Below are 24,480 nucleotides of genomic sequence, written 5' to 3' on the forward strand. Positions count from 1 at the left end.
CTAAATATTTATTTTTTTCTAAAGAAAGTATCAATTAAAATTGACCAAGCTAAATTTGCTTGATTCACTTCACTTAAGGGAATTGTTTTAATAGAATCAAAATGAGCAAGTTTCGTAGTCTTGTGTTTAGAGTGGATGCGCCTGCGGCCCTAGCCGAGTGGTATACCAACATTCTGGGCATGTCTGTTAGTCAGATTTCCGAGGATGTTTATGAATGTGGTTATCCAACTCAGGACCTTAGGCTGTCATTGAGAAAATCAGCTGAGAGTTCCTCAAACAATTCATCAGGGATGAGTGTTTACTGGAAGATTGGCATTGGACTGGAGGATGTTTCATTGGGGCAGAAAAGGATTCTGGCCAAAGGTGTTCAGATCACTGAGCCACATCAGTTCCAGGAAATTGGATTTCTTTGCCATCTGAAGGACGGGGCTGGGTTTTCTCTGGAACTATTACAGGATACTTTTGAGAAGAATTTTGTGAAACCAGCGGAAAAACCAGAATTACCATTAGGTCAGCCTGGCAAGATTGGACAAATAACTATCAGATCATCCAACATTGAAAAGACCCTGGCTTTGTATGAGAAAAGTTTGGGGATGAAAATGTTATCCATCCAAGAGGTTGAACAGTATGGCTTCACCCTGTACTTTCTAGCTTTTACAGATGACTGTCCGCCCCAGTCAGACAACCTGCACGCTGTGGAGAACAGAGAATGGCTGTGGCAACGCAATTACACGACTCTGGAAATACAATACAAGGCAGGATTTGAGTTGTCAGGATTGAGTACTGATTATGGAGTTGGCGGAGTTTACATAAAGCTGGACCAAGACCCAACACCATTGCTTAAACAAAACCTGATTGCCTACACTGAGATACCTGAGAAGGATGGAGGTGCTAAACTTGAGATCAAAGATCATGATGGATTTATTGTCAATGTTGATTTTTAACATCAGAAGACCTAAGATGCTACAGTAGACGTAGTATATATAGATGGTCCAACTGTCCCTATTTTTTGTCAAAATTATAAAGGTTTTTTTGATAGCCAACCCCCCTGTATAAAACAGTGCCTTAACGTTGTAATGAAATTTTTAAAAAAATAATTGTAATTTAAATTATTTCATGAAAAATCCTCTAATGTCTTTTTGTAAAAATCTTTGAAACTTTTGATTTTTGATTTTATTGTCAGTATTAAAATGTTATTGTAACTGAAGAGTATCATTACAAAACCCAGTGTATTACTTATAACTTTTTTGTTATTTATTCTATTTTGATTTATATTTTGTATACTATGTATATGTATTAAAAAGATATTTTGGGGATTATACCCGATATTTTTACTAATGAACTAACATGCTTTTAAAAGAAGGAAGAAAATTATAGGCATAGAGAGATGGGACAGTGCAGTGGTCCCCAGAGTTTTATAATAACATTTTCAACGAACCAACTAATCAAAATTAGAATAAAGTTGATGAACCAACGAATAAGAAAACTTTATTATAAAACTTTGGAGACTAGTGTAATAAACATTGTCCTGTCCCCTTCCTCCTCAATCTTATAGTAGCTACATAACCAATTTGACTTTTTTACTAGGTAATGTTTTCATTAAATTTCAGAAAAAAGAAAACCCTTGTTCGTTAGAATTATGTTTTGGCGTTATATACTATTTACGCATGCGAGCATCAATGAAGATTAAAGATTTATTTGGCTATATTAGGTTATTTTAGGTTAGGTTGGATTAGGTTCAACTAACCTAATAAAGATTAATTTTCTTTAATGCGAGCATGCCTCGTAACTTCTCAAATAGTAAATAACATCATACCATAATTCTATCGGAATACCCTTGATAGAATTGGATCGATATTTTCTACATGTAAATCAAATTTTGATATGTTTTTTTTGTGATTCAATATTTTCAGATTGATTATGACTGGTCGTGGACTTAATAATAGGCGTGGAGGAGGTCGGGGTGATGGAGGTGGGGGCAGACCCTCCCATGGTTACAGAAATAACAGGTTTCAAATTTGAAGATATATTAAACAAGAAATTCTTCTATATAGGAGGGTGACTTCCCAATAAATCTTAGGGCGAAGCCGTTAGTAAGAATTAAAGTACTTAAACAGCTTTTTAATTGATGTCTTACTTGATATTTTATACCTAAAGCACTAGAAACTCGTTATTATGTATATTTATTTATAACAAACAGCTACTTCTTTCTCTCCAGAAAATTAATGTAGGTATTTAAAGTATGCTTATTGCTTATTTATTTTTAGAGACAAAGATAGAGAAAGAGATGGTGGAGGGGGAAGAAGAAGGGGATATTATCGAGGCGGCGAGGTATATTTACATTTGTTAAGATCTGTTCAGTAAATTGGGGTAGTTGCACAAAGTGCATTTAAACTTGAAACCAGTGAACTGCATATTTTTTCCTGTTCAATGGTTTAAACTATATTAATAGGGCATATATTTGAAAGAATTATTTTAAAAAATATAAAGACTTGAAAATCTATTTAAAAACATTGTATATAGCTGGCTTATTTTCACAAGACAGCATGACGACTAAACTAGTAAAGTTGAATTGTTTCTTATTTATTGTAATACAAAATTATATTTGATGGTATACTTGTAACATATGCTTGAAATCATGTTCCTGAAATACACTTCATGCAACTATCTCTTTACCATTTTTTTTCTTCTGTAGTTATCTATAATACAAAGTAGAACGATGTCTGTCTGTTTGTCTGTCTGTTTGTTTGTAGCGAAGGATCTCGCTGAACCGATCGGGTTCTCCTTTACAGGGTAGCTTCTCATAAGTCCCGGGAAGGTTTATAACTATTTTCTTTTGGGGGTTGGACACCCCTAACCCCCCAAAAAATTTTAAAAATCCCTCCTAAATTTTTTTTTTCTTTTTAAAACTTAAGTTAAAATAGTGGGGTCGACTACACCCCCCCCACCAATTTTTTTTTTAACTTCTCTTGAATCTAAAATACGAAAAATTTGTTTGGTCAAACCTCTTGGGGCAAATCGAGTAGTACCTAAATGAAATATTTATTTATATTTTAAGAACATTTTATTGATACTTATATATACTGTTTGAATAAGGATGGGGAAGGACGTGATAGGTTTAGAGGTAACCAGAGAGACCGACAAGATTCTGCTAATATAGATGAGGTATTTTTATACATGATATATTTTAGCAGGGGTGTATATTCTGCACAAGATTTATTTTTTTTCTCCTGCTACAAAATTTTTTATTTTTCTTCCCCCCCCCCCCCTAGTTTTTTCTCACCAAGTAGGGGGAAAATGGAAAAATATTTAAAGAACTCTAGGTATATTTTATTTATTTTTTCCCTCCTACCACACATTTTTAAAAGTTTTTTTTCACCAAGGAGGGGTGGGAAATGGAAAAAATGTTTACAGTTTTCTTTTTCCCCTCTAACTACTTATTTTTTATTCCCCCCCCCCCCCCCTTGAGCAGGGGATCCCATGTGGAATATACACCCCTGTATTTTAGTGAATAAGATAGTTGTGTGATACTAAAAAGCGAAACTCAAAATTAAATGGTTCGATTCTCGGAAGTGAATTATAGAGAACACCAAGAACTTTAATTTTTAGGACATATTTTTCACTTAAATTTTTTAAATAAAATAAGCCTTTTAATATATTGCTAGAATCCGGAATCCGAATCCGGAATCCGCCAAAAATAAGAATCCGGAATCTGCGGAGAATCCGCCATATTTTTGGACGGATTCTTGTAAGAATCCGAATCCGGTCCAAAATTTGACGGATTGCAATCCCTAGTTGTAAACGTTCCTGCTAACTTAGACCAATGTATTCCTTTATGCCTTCAATTTTGACAACCCTCTAATCTTTAATCTAGCTTGAGTTTCAGAATGTCCTATCCTTTTTGTTTTGAAATCTTTAGATGGAATAATAAATAGATGTTTGAAAAGTTACCACTGCATGCCAATAAAAGATGTTTGTGTTAGGGGAACCAGAACCGACCAATTGTGTTGGCCAAGTCTGAAAGAGCTCTTGAACGAGAGAAGATGGAGCGTGACTTCCCTGCCCTAGTCAAGACGGAAGTTAGAAAGGTACCTTAAGTAAAATCAGTAGAAATTCATTGGCTAATGGAAAAATGTAGTAGTTTATATTGTTTTTTTTAATTTCTGAAATACGTGAATATTACTGAAACTTAGTTCAATTTATTTATGCTCATTGAATATAAGAATGAGAGAGGTATATTTAAGTTAATTGGCTCGTAAATCAATTTTTTCATTGTTACTTAATTCCAGAGCCCCAGCGAGAGCGTAGAAATGGCGGATAGTTCCGACCCGTCAGTGGCTGGTCAGGGAAGTGATCCTGCTGGTAATATAGCCGCCGCACCAGGGGTCATTCTAGTGAAGCAGCGAAGCTCAGCCGGCCGCAGTGACTCGCCAGGTTTGTCATTAAATATCCTCTGTTAAAGTAACAGTATGGCTGGCTGTCTTTCTGTGTGTTTGTACAGAATGCTAAAAAAACTTTAAGTGGTGGATCGACATTTCCCATTTCTTTTATTATGTACTATCAGAGGCCTCTAAATATTTAGGCAGTAATATATCTGAACTTTATTTTCAGGGAAGCCTTTCTCTCTTCTAACTATTTTAAAACTTTTTCCTAAGCCCATCTATTCTTTAGAATTAAGGTTCCAATATTTATAGATTTTTTTTTACATTGTTTTTCTTTCCTTAAAAAATCAGATAATTGGAAGTTAAGTCTACAATCCAATGATAGATATTTTTTATTTGTTACCTTATCCCATATTCATAACTTGTCCATCCTTTTAGGTACTAACACAAATACTGGAGGTAATCCTACTAGTGGAATGACCCCAAGCAGACCTTCTTTAAGAAGAGAGGGTAAGATTTTTTCTCGTATTCATTCGAATCCGGTGGATAGGAACCGGTTCTCATCCACACGAAAAAACTATGTCTAGCATCGTATTATATCCAGCTTTCTACGTATATAAAAATGTACAATCATAAGATTAAAACCAGTTTTTTTAGCCGATGCCTTCGGCACCTCGGGGCTAAATAAACTAGTTTTAATCTCATAATTGTACATTCTATATCCGCGGAAAGCCGTTTATAATACGATGCGAGAAATAACTAATCTTAGCTTACGACAATATAAGTCTGTGCTTCTGTACTAAAATGAAATTGTTTTATCAAAAAATAGATAACTAATGAATTTCTTCACAAACTTTTTGCAACTTAAAAAAAATTATTTCATTTTTAAACTGCTAATGCCACATTTGTAACTTCCCTGAAATGTAGAAAAATTAGTCCATAAATTTAAAAGATCTTAATAGACAAACTACCAACGCTACATTAGATAAATGTTACCTAGTTAAAAACATAATGTAAAAGTAATAGGATGTTTGTCAGGCCATCATTTTGTAGCGAAGCATTTCACTAACAGCTGTACTGATATTATGGTTCTATTCTATAGTGAAGATTATTAAGGGTGAAAGGTAGGTTTTTAAATAAAGTTGGAGATAAGGTTACTCCACTCTCTAAAGAGAAAATTGAATTAATATGTTCAGATAAGAGTTTGTACAAGCAAAAACAGCCCATGAAGCTCTTGGACGAGTCCCAGTCTTTCTGTGATGGCATTGCTGATTATTTGGGCGATAATCAAGATTTTCTAGTCATTGGTAAGTTTATATTGATTTCTTGTATTAACTTTCTTTTATTTATTTTGTTTATTGATAATCCTTTTTTTAAAATAAAATATTTCATCTGGACCTGATAAAGAATTATCCTATAATATAAAGTAATAAGCTTTTTTTGTTTGTAGCGAAGGATCTCGCTAACCACTGAAATGATATGGTTCTCCTTTATAGCGAAGCTTTGTATAGGCCCTGAGATGGTTTTAGGCTATTTTATTTTTATAAATAAGTCTGGGTATGGTTTTAAGCTATTTTTCTGCCCTTATTTATCCCTTCGAATATAGAGCCCCTAGATGCTAGGGGCGCAGCCGCTAGTTAGAAATATAAAGCAAAAGTTAAGAACGATAGTGGACCTGAAATATAAATTAAATTTTTATCATTCATTATTTCTGATGGTTTTTAGCTGGATAATAGAATTATACAATAAGCTGCTGTAATTGTTTAATAAAGAAAAATGTCTTTTATGGGGTTGTTATTGACTGGAGCACGGAAGAGCGCCAGATAAGTCAAAACTATGACACTAGAATTGATTTTCCAATATGGCTATGAAACCGATTAATATCCGCTGAATTAGAACTGGTTCTTAGTCATTTTGAAAAATCATGTATAGCATCGTATTACAGACAATTTCCCCATAATATTAAAATTAAAATCATTTAATACCAGTTTTGTTAGCCCGGACCTTTTTATCTTCGGGTCTTACAAAACTGGTTTAAATCTTATAATACGATACGAAATAACTATTACAGCCTAAAATTTAGATAAACAGAAAATTAAAAAAAAATTCTTTTCTTAGGTGTTCTTGGTCTTCAAAATACTGGAAAATCCACGATTCTAAATATTTTGGCCAAAAATTCGCCAGAAGAGGATGAAATATTCAGAGTTCAGAGCTTTGAACACCAGGTCTCAATTTTATTTCTAATTTTAGGTTTAAGGTAAAAATTGGAGAAAAGTTTTCATTTCAGCATACTTTTGCTTAGTTTCAACATAAGGGGAGGTTTTTTAATGCAACCATCTCGTAATCAATGATTAAATGGCACTTAGAAATCGAATTTCGATCTGAAATTGTGCATGAATAATCCTTGGTAGGTCTATTTTCCCTAAATCGAACAAAAAGTTGGAAAAGTAACGGCTGGCGGCACAGCCGTTTAGCCGTTTTTTGCCTATTTTCAGGGCAAATTCATCATTAATTACGTAGAAATCAACTTTTTAAAACATATTTTTGGTTTAAATCATGTTAAATGATAGCAATAACAGTTTTTTAAATTTCTAGTACAAACAGCTACCGGCTAGAACCGTTTGATAAGGTTTTAGAGCGAGATAAAGTATCATGTGGAGATAGGTTTCGTGACTAATATGCTCTTAAGATAGCAAAAAAATGGGAAAACAGCTAAGCCGTTAGCCGTTACTTTTCCAACTTTTTGTTCGATTTAGGGAAAATAGACCTACCAAGGATTATTCATGCACAATTTCAGATCGAAATTCGAATTCTAAGTGCCATTTAATCATTGATTACGAGATGGTTGCATTAAAAAACCCCCCCTTTATGACAAACAATATAATCATATTTTGATGTTATCTAATGTCTCATACCTATATAGCTTAATTGGTATCTTCTAAAGAATAAAAAAAATGAAATAAAGTTTCAAATACTTAGAACATATACATGTACATAAAAACTTAAACAAAATTAAGAATTCTTACGTCGAAGTGGAGGACAATATATTTATTTTTGTTGTTGTTTATATTCTCTTAAGAACCCAATTAGGGTCCTAGTAAGAGGTCTGAATAACTAGGCCAAAGTTTGAATATGATTATAAAGTCTCTTCTTGAATGTAGATAAGGTCACGGCCTTTTTCACATGAACAGGAAGATCATTCCAGAATTTAGCAATAAATATTGAAAAAATATCTCAGACAGAATTTTTAGTTTAATAATTGGAATCTCATTAGATTACCTTTCATTGTCATATCCCTTACAATATCTAGATGTTGGCTGAGCACTGTACAAATGGTATTGACGTGTATGTGAATTCTAGACGCCATATTTTTCTTGATTGTCAACCTCTGATGTCAGCTAGCGTGCTGGACAGGTACCTAATTTAGCTGGAAATGAGGGGACATTGGACTGTTAATAACAAACTACCTACCCAAAGTCTTATTTGCACGGTAACTTGGTTATTTTTGGGCCTTTTTTAAAAAAGGGATCTAGCTTTCACTGATTTCTCGTCATTTGTATGGCCCTTATTTTTTAGAGATTAAAGGATATATTTATAATATTTGCTGCCCGTATAAATATATTTTTATCCTTGTTTATAATTGTAGAAGTGTTCAATTGGAGAAGAAAAATGCGCCAGAGTATGCCTCGTCGGAGAATACCATTCAAGTTCATTCTTTACAGCTAATCGGTAAGACTTGTGGGCATATGGAAATATCCTATCCTATGGGTTTCAAGGGATATATTAGGATCACTTTAGGGAGGTGTAAATTTCCACTGTGTAAAAATGATCAAAATTAGTGTGAATCGATGTATATTATATAATATATATAATTACTTGGATGTTGTGCCAGATTTTAACGTACTCTAATAACTTGATACTCCCAGCTGGCCAAAACAACGATACCCGACATTCAACTCATTTACCCTATCCCTTCCCTCCTTTTAGATGAACAAACTGACCAATAAATGAGGTTTATATTAGCAAACTAAATTGACGATGATATTTCCCTGTTCTATATATCCACGTAATCTATATCCACTTGTGTGTGTTGAAATTTTCAGATAAATTGTTTAAAATGATGCTTTATTAATAATCATTTATTTTTGTTAAGGTTTTATGTTTTCTGTATGCCATGTAGTTGTGCTGGTACAGGATTGGTTTATGGATTTTGGACTCATCAGACTTTTACAGGTTTTAACATTCTTTTTTAAGTTAATATGGTCAAATGGAGTAATCTTCATTGTCTAATAGCGGCTATGGCGCCCCTAGAACCTCCGGGATAATTGGGGGAAATTTCTGCCCAATACTTACAATCTTAGATTTGGAAAAGTATAGTTAGGTACCTAAGTAAAAAAAATAAAGGGGCAATTTTATTCATGGGGCAATTCCTATAAGTAGAGAGAGAATTGAAATTATATAATCCTTCCCTGGACCAATAAGAAGCTTCACTTTAAAGGAGATCCATATCGGTCTAGCGGTTAGAGAGATCCCTCGCTACACACATGCAGACTAATATACAATTTTTACTTCTATAGGTATAAGGAATAAACTCAATCATATATTTTGGTCATTATTATTTTCTTCCTAAGACTTTTAAATTATAGACTTATGTAGAAGGGTGGATGATACTCCAAAAATGAAAATAAACAAATAATAATATTATGTTGAAACAAGTTTATATTTAGGGAGCAGAAACATTGAAACCTGTGACTCCAACTTCAGGCGATGACAACCAGGTATTGTAATAGTTATAAGAAGCTACTTTCCTCTTTTTCCGTCAGGTTGTCATTTTAGTGGCTTTAACTGAAAAGTTAATATTATTATTAATACTAGCGGCTTCGCCCCTAGCCTCTAGGGGCTGTGCCCTAAGAGGTTTGATCAACCTAATTTTTCGTATTTTAGATTTAAAAAGAAAAGTAAAAAAAAATTTGGGGGGGGGGGGGTATTTTTATTTTTTGGGGGGGTTGGGGGTGTCCCACCCTCCAAGAAAATAGCTTAAAACCATCACAGGACCAGTTGGTATATTCCCTGAAGAGTAGAGCCCAATCGGTTCAGTGGTTACTGAGATCTTAAGCTTCAGACGGACAGACAGACGGACAGACGGACAGACAGACAGACAGACATCGTTCTACTTTGTATTATAGATGACAATAATTTAATGATTATGATAAAGTATCACAAAAGATTTTATTTTAATTAAAGCAGCTTAGAAAATACATTTTCTCCAATTTTCTTTAAATTTTGCTTAGGTACTAAAATCCGATATTTATTTACCTAACGAAGTCTTTCATATTTTATGATCACTTAAATATTTTTTCCAGTTATACTGATAAAACTTCTGTCATAAAAAATTACACCTATCTTAAAAATATTTATTTTAAGAAATAAAGAGAAAAAAAGTATTAAAACCAATTCAATAGATCGAATAGTTTCTTTTTGAATAATATTTTAATTTATTACTAGCGCCAACCCAGGGGAGTATATTCTGCATGGGGAAAATGGCAAAATATGTATGGGGTGGGGAAAAAGATTTAAAAAATGAAGAGTACATTGAGCCATTTTTGCAATGTATTTAATAAAATAAGGGGAGGGGGAGTTCTGACACATTTGCGTAAAACTGGCTTTATCTTTGGACTGAGAGGATAGGTTATAAAATGTGAATAACATTAAAAAAGATGCACATTTTGCTTTATAAGTTGACCTCTAACTCTTAAAATTTTTTTTTTTCATTTTTACCTGTACAGAGACCACCTGGAGGCCTGGAGCTCCGGAACCTGGAGGCCTATCCAAAAAATCTTAAAACTTGGGAAAATTCATCATATAAGAATGATTTTATCTTTTATAACCTATCCTCTCAGTCCAAAGATAAAGCCTATATAACCAGGTTTACGCAAATGTGTCAGAACTCCCAGGGAGTAAGGGAGGGGACAATGGATCGAATATTCAATTTTTAAGTAGTCTCAGACTTTGGGGACTGGCTTAAAGGGAATGTGCACGAATACAGCAGATTCTTACTGATTTTGGGGACTTGCGCATCAATGCCCCGCTAACTAGCTGAGCTAGTTTTGAATATGCAGACAGAAAAGTTTGTTTTTTTATCGCTGGTTTTAACAAATATTTTTTCCCAAGAAAATGTCTTTTCATGTATAGAAACTCTACTGTGACATTTATGTATTAAATAATCTAAGAACCGCTTGAATTTTGGGGTCAGTTATAAATATATTAGAAGGGTTGAGGGTGGTTTAAACAAGATTTTTCTAGTGATTAATTACAGAATGTTTACTACATTGTGATGTGTTGATAATTTAATTTTCAAGTAAATGATTTTTTTCTTAGAACTAATTTTGTTCTAAATTAGGTTACCATGATCCCCTTACAATTTTGGTAAAATTTTCTTGAAAAATCTGGTTTTCATTGCTTTTCAGCGAACGCTCTTAAATTGAATTAATTGCCCATTGTCCCCTCCCTTACTCCCTGCAGAACTCCTCCCCCCCCCCTTAACTGAATGCATTTATAAGGGGAAACAAATCTTGTGCAGATTATATTATACCCTCAAAATCCTTTGGTTATAATCTAGGTTATTGAATATTTTCCAAACCTTGTGTTGGTGCATAACAAGTGTGAAGTTGCCGACTTTGAGGAAGATTCTTTAGAAGAGATTAGGTAATAATTTGAATGTTAAAAGCCCCGCAGGGTTAGAAAATCAAAGAGTTAAAGCTGTTGGGTTTGTAGATATACCTATATTTTATTTTGTAAAGTATATCTCATGCAAGTAGAACGCTATAAGAGATGCACCCAGAAAATTTAGAGGATAATTAACTTGTCGATTAGAGAGATTTCTCCAAATGGTCTTTTAACCTGTTTAGATTAAGTGATTTAAAATGCTAAACATAAATAAAAATATGAAATAACCTTAAGCATGATTCTAAAATATTATTTTTGTTTACTTATTTTTCACTTGCTTCTTTTTAGGGAATGTTACAGCCTGGCCTGGTCCAAATCCCGCCTCCACTGGAAGAGTAAAGATTCCGACTCCCCCCACCTTATTCTTCTTCCCGACCAGGAGGGGGAGAGGGCGGACTCCCTCTCCTACAGAATAAGACCAAGGTGAGTGCTGAAAAACAAGGATGATAACATCTAAAAGAAGCACAAATAAATCATGGTTAGACAAACGAACAAAGTGAGATGTAGACCAAATGTTTAGTGGTTATTAAAAAGATGGAAAAGAATTGATTAATAAATAAGAAGATAATCACTAAACCTTTATACATACATTTTTGTGTTTCTATTATGACCGAAAGACCAATAGACCAAGTAAGTTGAACAGCTACTCGGCTCATATAGTTTGGAGAATCTTCACGAAAATCTTACCAATAATCTTTAAGAGAAGCGAAATCACGTTTCCCAAAAAGAAGTTACTTATGGATAGCTTCGCTACTAAAATCTCACCAAGCTCCAATCCAAAGATATTATATTCATAAACTAGGAATTTATTTTGACTAGGTATATAATACTTTGACGGACGATTGGACATACCTTAAACTTCATTAAAGGATAGCTAATCTATAAACGTTCTTTTTTAGAGTTGATATAGAACGAGCTGGCCGCCAATTGAGACATCAAGTTTTGAATATGCCTAGAAGAAATTTAACTCAGGTGGGTACCAATCAAATCCACTGCGCGGCGTTCAGTTTAGTTTTGAATAACGTCATTATTAAGAACGATTATTTAGAAAGGCGTGAGTCGTTATTATGCTTATGAACACTAGTAATCGTTTCTAATTACTAATTAAGTACTACAGTAGGTAAAATTTCTAGATAATAGTTAAATAATGCTGTAAACTTAATTCTTTTCTTCTCAGATTCAAACTTCTATACTTGGCTATAAATCTGTATCTGTTTAGACTCGTTTATCCGAGCGTGGATGGGTGAGCCTGGCCAACAAGACTTGGGACAATATTAAGAATTCTGCATTTTATCTGGAATATAGTAGGCTACTACCTTGAAGTACAAATATTAACAACAATGGATGGATACAAATAAAAAGAAATTCACTTCTATAAAGGTAACCTAGCGAATACGTCTCTTGGGGCCTCTAGGGGGACTTTAGGGAATGGGAAGGGGGATGTCGACCCTGTACGTTTGATTTTAAATACAATAAAGGTAAAGTAAAAAAATGGGAAGGGGGGGGGGTCATATATTAGTATTCCCCCTTTTACCTTTACTATTGATTTCATGTGCGCTTTACATAGCAGCAGGAACCTACCCTTGTAAAGAAGAACCATATCGGTTCAGCGGTTAGCGAGGTCTTTCTAAAAATCAGTACAGACAAACACACACACATACACAAACATACATCCTGTTACTTTGTAATAAGGATTGATTTTGTTTTATCTTATAGGGTAGAAAATGTTTTCTGAAGAGCCTGAACTGAAAAGTTTTTCCAAAGATCTGAAGAAAAATATTCAAGAATGTTCCAGAAAAATCTTTGGAGTGTCTATTAAGAACAAAACAGCATTGAAAAATGGCATTTATAATATTACCCAAAATTGTGATTTTTAATTAATTTAGTAGCCTTCCCTGAAAAGAAAAGGTTTTAATAAAATACGTTTGATGTACCATATTTTATAGAGGGATGGGTAACCTAATGGTAACTTTAATATCCTTCTTTTCCAGTATTTCAATACCCCAGATCTTGTTTTAAAATGTGAACTGAAGGCTGTCCATTTTGGGAGGGTAATTTATCTTTGTTGGTGGGTAGGACATGGCGAGAGAGAATTGAATAAATCCCCCACCCCCGTAATTTTTACCCCGGGATTAATATATAGGTACATGATAGGGTTAATACCCCCCCTAAAAAAATGATGGTTGGGGTAATTACTTCTTACCCTCCCGCTTGTAAGTCCTTGGATCTAAATTATATTAATTTTTTTTCAGATAACATCCCTATGTTTACTAGAAATCTGTATAATGTCTGAATACGGACTTATGTTAATTTTTAAACTTGCATTTTAGATTATTTTGGATTTGAAAAAACTTTTTTTGTTTCAGACTGTTAGCTAGAATCAAAATGGTGGTAACTATCTTGAATGAGGGGGATTACAAGGCTATGCTGGCCTCGCAGAGCATGGCAGTCGTCCATTTTTGGGCAGGCAAGATTTTAAAATCATAATAAAAAAAATTATTGATACTTTTGAAACATATCTAACCGAGTTTCAAAAAGTTGCTCAAACAATATGAGGATTATTTCTGTCAAGAACCAGGGACAAAGATTCTGACAAACAATTCTAAGTGAAAATCTAAACAACCCATTTCCTTTTACCCCCTCCCTTCCCCCCCTCTAACCCACTTCCCATTAGTTACATCACAAAACAAGTTTTACGCTGTACGCATCTAATATATTCAAATAGAATTAGTTTGCCGAATCAAGGCCATTGATTTCATTAATCGAAGAGCATATACTTTGAAAACCCAGCTATGAATAAATAGAGAACTTTGACATTTTTGAAGGATTTTAAAATGTTTCAATATGATAGATTTTGCCGAGGAATGTAAAAATGTAACAGAAGTCTTAAATGAGCTTGAAAAGGTAAAAAATTACGTCCTTTTTATTATTTTATTTATAGGTACTTATTCAGTTTTTCTATATATAGCTAATAATTTTCTTTAAAAAAGAGCTTTAGTACCTACCTTTTTTGCATCTTAAAAATAACTTAACAAATACCTTAGGTATGAAATACAGTTTTAATAGCAGATGAACATTGATTAAATATTTTTCATGAGATGAATAATGTTTCATTTAAAACTAGCATGTGCGCCCCTAGCATCTATGTGCTCTATATTCGAAGAGATATGAAAGAGCAGGAAAAAAGCCTAAAACCATGAGTACCTAACCAGACTTATAGAAATAAAATAGCCTAAAACCATATCAGGACCTATAAGAAGCTTCACTGTTAAGGAGAACCATATCGGTTCAGTAGTTAGCTAGAACCTTTAATACAAACAAAAAGAAGCCTTTCTATTTCATTATTTAAGTTAGATTTCAATTGTAATACAGAAACTTTATTTTTAAGGAAGTAAAAAATATTTGCGTATACAGTATAGAGGCTGAAAAATTACCAGAAATTAGCATGAAACATGAAATAGTGGCTGTACCTACAGTTATACTCTTCAAAGCTGGAAAGGCTGTGGACAGGTATGGTTGGTCTTTGTTTTGCTTATATAGTTGGTACCACTTTGATGAATTAAATGATTAAACTTTTGGAGGGCGCCGAATTATTTTTCGCCTTTTTTTTGCTAAATTATAAAATTTTAAATCATTTTATTCGAACTATAAAAAATTACCTTATATTTTCACCTCACACATTTTTTTTCGATTGAGCTGGGGTACGTTTTAGATATTAAAATCAAAAGATCACAATTGCCTAAAGTAAATATAAGGTTTTAGGTGGCAGTTTCACACATACCTTTGCGGTAAATAAGCATCGTTAGTTATTTATGAGATATAAATCTTTTGTCAGAGTTGATGGTATGAATGCAGCTGAGATCAGTAAGAAAGTGAAGGATCATGCTGCCAGCCCTGTCAATACCAACGGCATTGCTCAGGTAACTAGCATTACAATTCATAAGAAAATTATAAACAGTTTAATATCAGGGGTGTATATTTTCCAATCAAGTTGAACGTTTTTCCCTCCACCTCTATTTCTTTCCATTACCCCTTTCGATTTATAGTAAAACCAGAATATTTTTGAATATTAGGCTTATTTTTTCTTAAATCAATGTTATGCCAATTTTTAATTCGTGGCTTTAAAGTTGCATAAGAATACTTTTTTTGTTGTTTAAAAATAGAATTTTCAATTACAGAAAACAGGATAAAAACAATTGTAGTTGTCAGCTATTTATTATTGCGCTTCTTGTCCTTTGGTGCATATTGATATTAAGTATGTCCTTGTTTTTATTGGATGTAATCGTTCTTGTTTTACCCAGGCTCCGCCTGCTGTGAAGAAAGAAGATTTAAATACCAGACTGAAGAGACTTATCAGCGCCCACAAGTGTATGCTTTTCATGAAGGGAAGTCCCAAGGAGCCTAAATGTGGGTTTAGGTAAGTTGATTGATTGATTGATAGTCCAAGACAATTCTGTTTTTGTTAGATATTAATTCATTGGTACTTCTAGCTCTTGCAACGGCCAACCCAGGTTATAAAAGTACCAAACTATGCTCAAAATTATGTGTATATGTGTAATAGTATCATTATTAGTAGTATGCTTATGTTAAAATGCATATCTATCTATATTAAAGCTGGTTATAGCATTCAAAACCAAGACAATATCCGTTTATAGACCGTAGAGTATGGCAGGTGTCTAATAATTATTAGCAAAGTGGCTTGGCACAAGAGTTGTAGAGAGATTTTGCAAAGGGATAGTTTCACGAAGTGCAATTTAAAAAAAATAGTGAACTGTAAGTTTTTTCTATTTTAAATAACGTAGTAGTGCATAATATAAAGTTATTGATTAAAATTAAAAGATTTGACCAGGGATTTTCCTTAAAAAATGAGTTTTTCATTTTTATTTTCAACTTCGTTGCATGTTATATATGGCAAAAACTTTTTTGTCATAAATACAACTTTAGATAGCATTTACTAGTTTATAGAACTTCAAACTTTTTATACAACAAAATACACATAACAACAAAGAATGATCAATAAAATATTTAGTATGGTACTTAGAGTAGTGATCTTTTTATATGTCATAGTAGAATATATTAGGCATTGGATAGATATGATTGTGATAAAGAATTTTAACATTGACCTGACCAAACTTTTTTTATTTGACAATATCTAAAAAAGTTAGTGATTTGCAACATAAATTACATGAGAATGGTCTTTATATATATATATATGTTGTATGGTTAGTTGGTATTTCCGCGTGAGATAATGTGTATATTGTAAGTAAACCGGACGGTTGTCTTAATTTTTTTAAAAAGAATCTATAGAAAACCTCTCCTATAATGAACCGGACGTTATTTTTTATGTTTTTTAAGTAACTTGTCCCAAGGGGAACCCCTGTTCAATTTTTTTATAACTCTTGTGAAATATGTGGAAAAAGATTCTCTGATATTGGTGTTTTGGCTATACATATTTGGAAAAAAATAGACCATTCTCATGTAATTTATGTGGCAAATTACTTCACTTTTTTCGATATTGTCAAATAAAAAAAGTTTGGTCTGGTCAATGTTAAAAATTCTTTAACATATAATCATATCTATCCAATGCCTAATATATTCTACTAAGACATATAGAAGTTCACTACTCTAAGTACCTTAACTCTTTAAATACACTTCATAGAACTATCCCTTTATGTCAGAAAATTTGGCGTTTTTACCATAAGCGAAGTTTATAGAAATTCTTTTTTACTTGATTAGATAAAGATCCAACATATGATATCTGTGAATTAAATTTCCATTACTTGATTTGAATAGAAACTGAAATCAATGACTTTTTGTGTATTTGAAATTATTCTGTAATAATTTTTTTAGTAAGCAGACAATTGGCATCCTGGAGGACCTGAAGGCCCAGTATGGAACTTTTGATATTTTAACAGATGATGAAGTCAGACAGGTTAGAAATTCCAAAGATCTTAAGTAACTACCTGTACGCAGGGGCTGTGATTCAGCAGATTTATTTATATTTAAAATTGCTAAAAAATTGGATATTTTGTGGTACTCAACTTGGCTTAAATCTTGTTTTGTGTTGCAACTAAAGGAAAGTGGATAAGAAAAAGGGAAAAGAAGGCAGTGGGTTGTGAAGAAATTCTCACATAGAATTGTTGTACCTGACTAATGACAACGTTTTATTTTGATAAAAAATGTTGTTCATAAAGGGGATGATAATCTGATTCTTACAATGATATAGATATTGCCTTTCATGATTGAAAACCTTGGGAGTAAGAAGAACACAGTGTTCTAAAGGGATTAGACAAAAATTTCCTACCTATATAGCTAAAAGGAGAAAGGAAGTACTAGGAAAAAAAAACCTGGTATAAACAAGAAAACTAGAGGTGGACTAAACGATACAAGTAGCTTAATCACAGGAAAAAAATATGCAGTTCACTAAATTCAAGTCTAAATTCATTTCGTGCATCTACCCTTTTTAAAACTTAATTTTCTTCTTTTCTACAGGGATTGAAAACTTTTTCAAATTGGCCAACATATCCCCAGCTTTACATTGATGGAGAGCTAGTTGGAGGCCTGGATATTATTAAAGAGATGCTAGAATCAGGTAGAGATATACCTTGGTATATAATGTTTTTCAAGATAGATAAGCAAAAAAAATTCAATTAGAATTTTAGTAGCGAAGCTACTCTATAATTCGAAATGTCCGTCCGTCTGTTAGAGACAAAGTGGGGGAAACGTGATTTTCTCGGCCCCTATTCAAGATAGACAGCTTAAGTTATTAGGGATTAAACAAGTTTACATTTGTCTTATTTCAACCAAGTTTAATCATGAGTTGCCCAATAATTTGGGTGCTAGATCGATTCCTAGATTTTTAGGTTTTCGTGATTTTCTCAATTTCTATTCAAGATTGACGGCTGAAATATTTAGGGATTGAGTATGTCCACATTCTACACATTTCCATAAAGTTTGATTGAGATTTGCTTATTGGTTGGGGTTCTAGATCAATTCTCAGAATTTTAGGTTTTTGTGGTTTTCTTAATTCTATTCTACTTTACCTATTATTTGAAATTAATATTTTAGCTTTTAGGTTTCCTAATTATAAATGTCCTGAATAATCTGTTATTTTTTTTTATCAATAACTAGGAATTTTCAAACAAGGGAAAGGTGTTTGTGTTTTAAGGGAAGATTCTATAGGTCTTGGAAATATATTTAATCTAGGTAGATAGTTAATAACTTGAAATCAATGGATATTGAGTTTTAAAAGTTTCTATGTGTGTGTGTGTGTTTTAAATCAAATACTCATTTTTAATATCTCCTAAATTTGTATTTATTGTAAAATATTCGATCCTTTGTGCTAATTTTCTGTTCTGTACATTTAGTCATTACCTAATACCTACTTATCAAAAATATAAGTAGTTTAATTGTCATTGATTTATTTTAGGTGATTTGCAGACAATGATTCCAAAACAAGTTGATTTAGATGCTCGTCTCAAGGAATTCAATATAATATTCTAATAAAATAGTAGTTGGAAAATTAAAAATGTTTAAATCCTAAATTTTATAGATCTTAACTATAGGGCAAATTTGAAAAGATTACTATTTTTTGTGCTTTCTCTCAAAGTGCTTATCGAGCACTGAACGCGATGCCCTAACCCTAACGCAATATAACCTAAACTAACTAGACTGGTATAAATGTTTAACCCTCCACCCCTTAATTTAAAGGGATAGTTGCATGAAGTGCATTTCAGAAAAATTATTTCAAGCTTAAGTTACAAGTATACCATCAAACATACCTGTATAATATTGTATTACAATACATAATACCTAATGAGACATCACTAATTTAGTCATTGCTGTTTTTTTTTGAAAATGAGCCAGCTATATAAATTGCATATATATCACAAGAACACGATTTTCAAGTCTTTATATTTAATTTTTAAACTATATGGTAGGTAGAAAATTGACATTCTTTCAAATATATGCCCTATAATTGTAGTTTTAACTATTGAACAGGAAAAAAAATATGCAGTTTACTAAATAAAATTTAAATGCATTTTCTGCATATACCCCTTTATTTCAAAATATTTGAGATATGCTTGGTGAGGCACTTGAAGGGATAATGACAATATTTTATTATGAATAAAACTAACAGGAACTGGTGAATCTTGGTGAAATCACTATTTTTATGAAGGGAGAACCAAAGGTGTTTTAAACATTTTCATTTATATACACTATACAGGGGTGTACATTCTGCACAAGATTCATTTTTTCCCCTGCTGAATTTTTTTATATTTTTTCCCCTCCTAGTTTTTTCCAGCAAGGAAGGGAAAAATATTTTCAGATCTCTTTATTTTATTTTCCCTCCCACATATTCTTTTAGTTTTTTCACCAAAGAGGGGAGAAAAATGAAAAAAAAAGTTTTTAGTTCTCTTATTTTTTACATTTTTTCCCCCAACCTCATATTTTTTTTTTACCCCCCATTTAGCAGGGTTAAATTTGCAGAATATACACCCCTGTTTATATATATATTTCTCCTAATTCTTTAGGAACATTTTACACATAAACATTAAACAATTTAATACATTTTTTTAGCGCTATGTATTCCCATCTTTTTATCCTTATATAAAAGAATCAAGATATATATTTGTCTCTGTGTTTGTATAGAAAGATTTTGGTAACCGCTGAACCTATATGAATCTCTTTGCATTGCAGATTCTTATAGTCTTGGAAATACTTATAAAATTCATTTTTGGAGACAGTATTTTATCTCCCCCCACCCCAAAAAAATCGCCCCTAGAAAATATGCACACCCAGCCTCCTCATTTAAAATATTAGAGCTGATCCGAACTTTATTTAGGGGCCAAAGTGTGGTTTCAGCCGGCAGTTGATGGAAATCATGGAGGAAACTAAACTCGAGTTCAAGCATTTTGATATTCTCAGTGATGAGGATGTTAGACAGGTAGCTGTCGTCGTTGTTCGCTGGTTGTCGTACAAAAGTTGGGATCATACCTTAACACCCAATCTAAGTCTAATATCAATTTGTTAAAACTTGAAAATGTAGCTGTTATGTCTTTATTCGTGACATTGGAGTTACAGAATGAACAATGATTTCTCTTATATGACAATTTGTTTGTTGTTTTGATTTTAATGATTGTTACCGGGGGTACCCAGAGTAAACATTTTACACCTTCCTCTAAAGATATTTAATACCTCTCTTAAGTTAAGGGTGCGTGCAATTATATTGTATAATATATGATCGGTGGGGGAGGGGGATTGCTGTTTAACAATCATGATTCTGGACTTAAAATTATTAGATAATTTTATTACATTTTAGGGGTTGAAGAAGTTTTCCAACTGGCCCACTTATCCACAAGTTTATGTCAAGGAAAAACATTTACATTAAAAACATTTGTTGCAACCCTTCTCTATATTTATGAAATATCAGTCAACCGAACAGAATTGTTCAGATTTGAAGAGCCTAATTTTATACTTCATTCTTTTTTTTTATTGCGTCATTAATTCCATGTCTTCTTGGAAACACAAAACACTGCAGATGTGATAATATGCTAAAATGATTGTACATAGGTAGGTAACATATTAAACTATGTGAATTAAGAGTAAAAAAAGGAGAGAGCATATTGTGCTGTTTAATACTAGTCCATAAAGTTTTATAAAAAAGATTTCTTATTTTTTGGCTTAACAACTTTTAGGACTATTATTAAATTTTGACTGGTAATTTCATTAAGTTGAGTGTCCAAACGTTTGAACTACTTATTGTAATCTACAATCTAATGTTTTGTATCATCAATGGGGATGTACATCAATTTATCGGCCATTGTCTTATCCCTTTAGATCCTTAAAATGTAAATGTTACTATTATCAGGGAGAGCTGATAGGTGGACTTGATATTATTAAAGAATTAAAAGAATCTGGCGACCTTGTTCCAACTCTGAAGGGAGAAGCATAAATGGTCAACTCAAATTAAAAACGTCACAATTTTATTTTATCTTTTGTGTCATAGATGAAAAGGGGTTATTTATGAAAGGTATTTGTTGGTTTAGGAAATTTAGTGCAAAACTTTACGCTTGAAAATTATTATTTAATTTTTCACATTTCTTATACTTTTAACGCTAAAAACTTCTTAAAATAGATTGCAGTAAAAATTTAAGTTATGCTTTTAGTCAAATTCGTAATTTAAAAAAAAACAAGTTCTTTTTGTAAATAAACCCCTTACTTAGATTTTTTTGCAGTAAGAAACGCTTCAATCCTTCTATTTTCAAAGGTATCGTTTCTGATTTATAATATACATACAATTTTTTTACTTGATTTACCGAAATTTGTTTTTAACTTTAGTGATATTTTATGTGATTATTTCTCATTAATATTTTTTAATTTCAGATTAACAATTTATTTTTCTAAAGATGTCGATTTTTAAGCCTGGTACGAAGTATGGATTGATATTGCCCAATAAAGGTGCAGCGGCTGCTGCAAGTAAGCCGGCGGCCAGCGGCTTGGCGGCTAGAAAGAAGCCGAGTATTTTTAATCAGTCAGATTCTGATTCTGATAAATCAGGTAGGTACCTATATTTTATTTCAAAGATGGAGATAATAGAGAGGAACTAAACTATGAATAATCAATCTAATTCTACAACCCTTTATATTTGCTACGAAAGGCAGAATTTTACAGGTGAGTTAGGAAGAAGAAAAAGAGACTATAGTATTGTTTGCAAAACTCGGGTGTTTTCCAGCTGTAACCAACCAATGAATTAATTTGAAGAATAATATTTGTTAATCTATGAATCTGTCCCCCAAATATTATTTTTGATTTATTCCGCTTGTTGGTTGTTCCTTATTTCTTCCTTGGTGTTATCTATCGTATCAAAATAATTAAATTAGGGTTGGTCCAGATATTCGGCTTTTTAAAATATCGGATATCCGGTATCCGGCAAAAAAAGTATCCGACCCAACCCTAAACTAAATCATTGTTAATTTTCAGATGGTGATGATTGGGTGAAAAAATCTCTGAAAAGCACAGCTGCTAAATCCTCAGGATTAAAGAAACAAACTAAAATAGTGATGGCCCAAGCAATGGAGGAAGATCCTACAGTATTTCAATATGATGAGGTAACTTATGTGCTTTTTTTTCATGTGTGTGAGGAGTATCCATTTTGTATAACTTAAAGAGGACTATCCACGAACAAGAGCACGTGATTTTAAGTACCTTCCAGTATTTTCTTTCTGAGTATTTTCTTTCAAAATATAATAGGTCACAATTAATAATTAATATATTGACGAGAAAATTTATGTTTCACCACTTCACGTTGAAGAAAAGTAAAAAAATGTCCAGCATTTTTAGTTAAACTTCTATCAAACGTTTTGTTGAGTTCCGGGTGTTTTTAATTGTCCATGTTGTCAAATGATAAAAATTTTAAAAAGTTAAAAGCACATATACTATATCTCATATGTATGTTTAAATTAATGCTAATATGGATTAATTTACAATCTATATAACACAAGTATTCGCATATGTATCATCAAACATCCATTTTATTAAAAGAATTAGCTTCATAAAAGTTTTCAAAATCAATTAAAATACCTACCTAACAAATAAATATGGTGAAACATAATTTTTCTCGTCAATACAATAATGATATTATATATGGTGACTTATTATATTCTGAAAGAAAATACTTAGGATCAATGCTGAAAGGTACTTAGAATCATGTGCTCTCGTTCGTGGATAGTCCCTTTTAAAAATAGTTTCAAAGAAAATTTTATCAAAGTAATTTTTCGAATAGTTTTGCTGAGATTAAGATTTAATATTTTTTAATTAACTTTTTAGAATACCAAGTAAACTGTGAACAAGGAAGATTGATATTTTGAATGCCCTTTTTTCATTTAAAACTAATCCCATAGCAATTTTACTTCAATCTGAAGTAGGCTAGGTACAAACAAATATTTAAAAATTTTATTTTGATCCTTAATTACCTAGTTTAAGATAAGTGTAGCTAAAAGAGACCTACATTGCTAGTGTTAATCTTAGGTAGGGGCTTCTTAGTAAGTTAAAATTACACCGATCTTTGAAGGAGAAAAATTTAAATCATTAACGACTTCCAAAACAAATCAAATGAGTAAACGCCCATAATTCGCATTTTAATTTAAGGTATATGATAGCATGGAGGCAAAAAAGGAGGAAGTAGCTGAGAAAAAGAAAGAGGTTGATAGAAAACCAAAATATATCAAACAATTACTCAAATCTGCTGAAATCAGAAATAAGGAAATTCTTTTACAAATAGTAATACTTCAAAAGGAAATTGTTAAATATGTAGGTATTCATAAATATCTGTAAAATACTTACATTCTAAAAACTTTATGAAAATATTTGACTTAGGTAACTTTTTAAAATAGAGTGGAAAAATTTAGCGCAATTAAATTTTGGTTATTTTTTATGTGTAGGTTTGGTGATTAACAAATAATAAATACATACATGACACTTTTATATTATATCAAACCAGGACATATTATGCCCTGAATGGGCCTGTTGTTCAGTCATTGCATATTTTATAAAAGTATTGTATAAGTATATATTTATAACACTGACAATTTACCTGATCCAAGTGGCGTGGACCTCTTTCGTCTGATAGCAAATTGCTTTCTGCTCTTTTGGAGCGACTCTTGCTTTGTTTTTTTTCCCCCGAGGTAATTGGCTGATATTCAAAGACCCAATTGAAATACTGTGGGTAGAGTTACATAAGCTCTATTCTTTTACTTTAATGTATTTTTAAAAGCGAAGCTTTTCTATAATTAGGGTCGGTCCGTCCGTACGTCCGTCACAGAGAGTTAGCTCTTTTCGTTAATTTAAACAGGTTAAAATTGTCCTATCGATTCCAAACTTTGCATGATGATTCCTATAGTAGTAAGGTGCAATTTAGAAAGCGTAGCAACTCTATAAACAATACCAGAATGTCCGTACGTTCATTTTAAACATGTCGATTTTTAACTTTTTTGACAACAAATTTTTGTATGTTAAATTTAACCGATTCTTCTGATTTTTTGAAAAGTGATTCCTATTAAAACAAGGTACAATGTTATAAGCGAAACATCTCTATAAACAAGTTTCAAAAATGTAAGTATGTCCTTAAACAGTATCATCTATTTATGCAGTTTTGCAACAAATTTTCTTAAAATATTGTTTGTACTGATGCATTAATATTCTGCTAATTCAGTTCAGACAATCTACAAGTTTTAATGTTCGTTTGTCCTTCCATTTTAGAGCTTCGCTTTTATGGATGTTGTCATCCTTGTTGATTCAGAAATTGATATTTTCCACGACTTAACATAAACCAATATATATCTATCTTTTGAAATACAACTTATATAAATTA

The 24,480-nt window shown here is 32.2% G+C and overlaps 4 protein-coding genes across 6 annotated transcripts in view; all 4 read left to right on the forward strand.

Moving 5' to 3' along the window:
* LOC145330879 (uncharacterized) lies at positions 1-1,914 on the forward strand. Its single transcript, XM_080175549.1, has 2 exons — positions 1-1,587; positions 1,845-1,914. The coding sequence occupies exon 1, from the start codon at positions 102-104 to the stop codon at positions 942-944; it is 843 nt and encodes a 280-aa protein (XP_080031675.1). The 5' UTR covers positions 1-101; the 3' UTR covers positions 945-1,587; positions 1,845-1,914.
* LOC145330876 (nonsense-mediated mRNA decay factor SMG9) lies at positions 1,860-13,475 on the forward strand. 3 transcript variants are annotated; one of them, XM_080175545.1, is made up of 18 exons: positions 1,860-2,009; positions 2,268-2,331; positions 3,097-3,165; positions 3,984-4,088; positions 4,290-4,434; positions 4,821-4,892; positions 5,579-5,689; positions 6,501-6,607; positions 7,693-7,796; positions 8,029-8,111; positions 8,536-8,615; positions 9,110-9,160; positions 11,002-11,087; positions 11,397-11,531; positions 12,008-12,080; positions 12,328-12,488; positions 12,825-13,016; positions 13,361-13,475. In XM_080175545.1, exons 1-16 carry the CDS (start codon positions 1,921-1,923, stop codon positions 12,427-12,429), a joined length of 1,476 nt encoding a protein of 491 aa, XP_080031671.1. In that variant the 5' UTR covers positions 1,860-1,920; the 3' UTR covers positions 12,430-12,488; positions 12,825-13,016; positions 13,361-13,475. The 3 variants fall into 3 exon arrangements, with proteins under 3 accessions (XP_080031671.1, XP_080031672.1, XP_080031670.1); XM_080175546.1 differs by having other exon boundaries at positions 12,825-12,993; XM_080175544.1 differs by having other exon boundaries at positions 12,825-13,475.
* Grx3 (Glutaredoxin 3) lies at positions 13,457-21,495 on the forward strand. The gene is made up of 12 exons (XM_080175548.1): positions 13,457-13,575; positions 13,960-14,012; positions 14,497-14,618; positions 14,944-15,028; positions 15,410-15,525; positions 16,959-17,040; positions 17,601-17,700; positions 18,538-18,588; positions 19,247-19,299; positions 19,954-20,055; positions 20,431-20,479; positions 20,978-21,495. Exons 1-12 carry the CDS (start codon positions 13,494-13,496, stop codon positions 21,061-21,063), a joined length of 981 nt encoding a protein of 326 aa, XP_080031674.1. The 5' UTR covers positions 13,457-13,493; the 3' UTR covers positions 21,064-21,495.
* Positions 21,484-24,480, forward strand: part of LOC145330877 (uncharacterized) — an 8,393-nt gene continuing 5,396 nt past the window's right edge. Inside the window, exons 1-3 of the mRNA XM_080175547.1 lie at positions 21,484-21,668; positions 22,092-22,219; positions 23,259-23,370. Coding sequence (XP_080031673.1) covers positions 21,518-21,668; positions 22,092-22,219; positions 23,259-23,370 — 391 coding nt within the window. The 5' untranslated portion in view covers positions 21,484-21,517. The remainder of the gene's footprint in view (positions 21,669-22,091; positions 22,220-23,258; positions 23,371-24,480) is intronic.

Source organism: Acartia tonsa, chromosome 10 (assembly GCF_053477335.1).
Source record: "Acartia tonsa isolate MP-2025a chromosome 10, ASM5347733v1, whole genome shotgun sequence".
Classification (NCBI taxonomy): Eukaryota; Metazoa; Arthropoda; class Copepoda; order Calanoida; family Acartiidae; genus Acartia; species Acartia tonsa.

What these genes read in the sequence shown, in the direction of transcription:
- LOC145330879 (XM_080175549.1), top strand. Translation starts at nt 102, where the DNA reads ATGAGCAAGTTTCGTAGTCTTGTGTTTAGAGTGGATGCGCCTGCGGCC.
- LOC145330876 (XM_080175544.1), top strand. Translation starts at nt 1,921, where the DNA reads ATGACTGGTCGTGGACTTAATAATAGGCGTGGAGGAGGTCGGGGTGAT. An exon ending in CATGGTTACAGAAATAACAG is followed by an intron (nt 2,010 to 2,267) that starts GTTTCAAATTTG and finishes ATTTATTTTTAG; the next exon opens with AGACAAAGATAGAGAAAGAG. An exon ending in ATTCTGCTAATATAGATGAG is followed by an intron (nt 3,166 to 3,983) that starts GTATTTTTATAC and finishes TGTTTGTGTTAG; the next exon opens with GGGAACCAGAACCGACCAAT.
- Grx3 (XM_080175548.1), top strand. Translation starts at nt 13,494, where the DNA reads ATGGTGGTAACTATCTTGAATGAGGGGGATTACAAGGCTATGCTGGCC. An exon ending in ATACCAACGGCATTGCTCAG is followed by an intron (nt 15,029 to 15,409) that starts GTAACTAGCATT and finishes TGTTTTACCCAG; the next exon opens with GCTCCGCCTGCTGTGAAGAA. An exon ending in TGATTTAGATGCTCGTCTCA is followed by an intron (nt 18,589 to 19,246) that starts AGGAATTCAATA and finishes AATAAAACTAAC; the next exon opens with AGGAACTGGTGAATCTTGGT.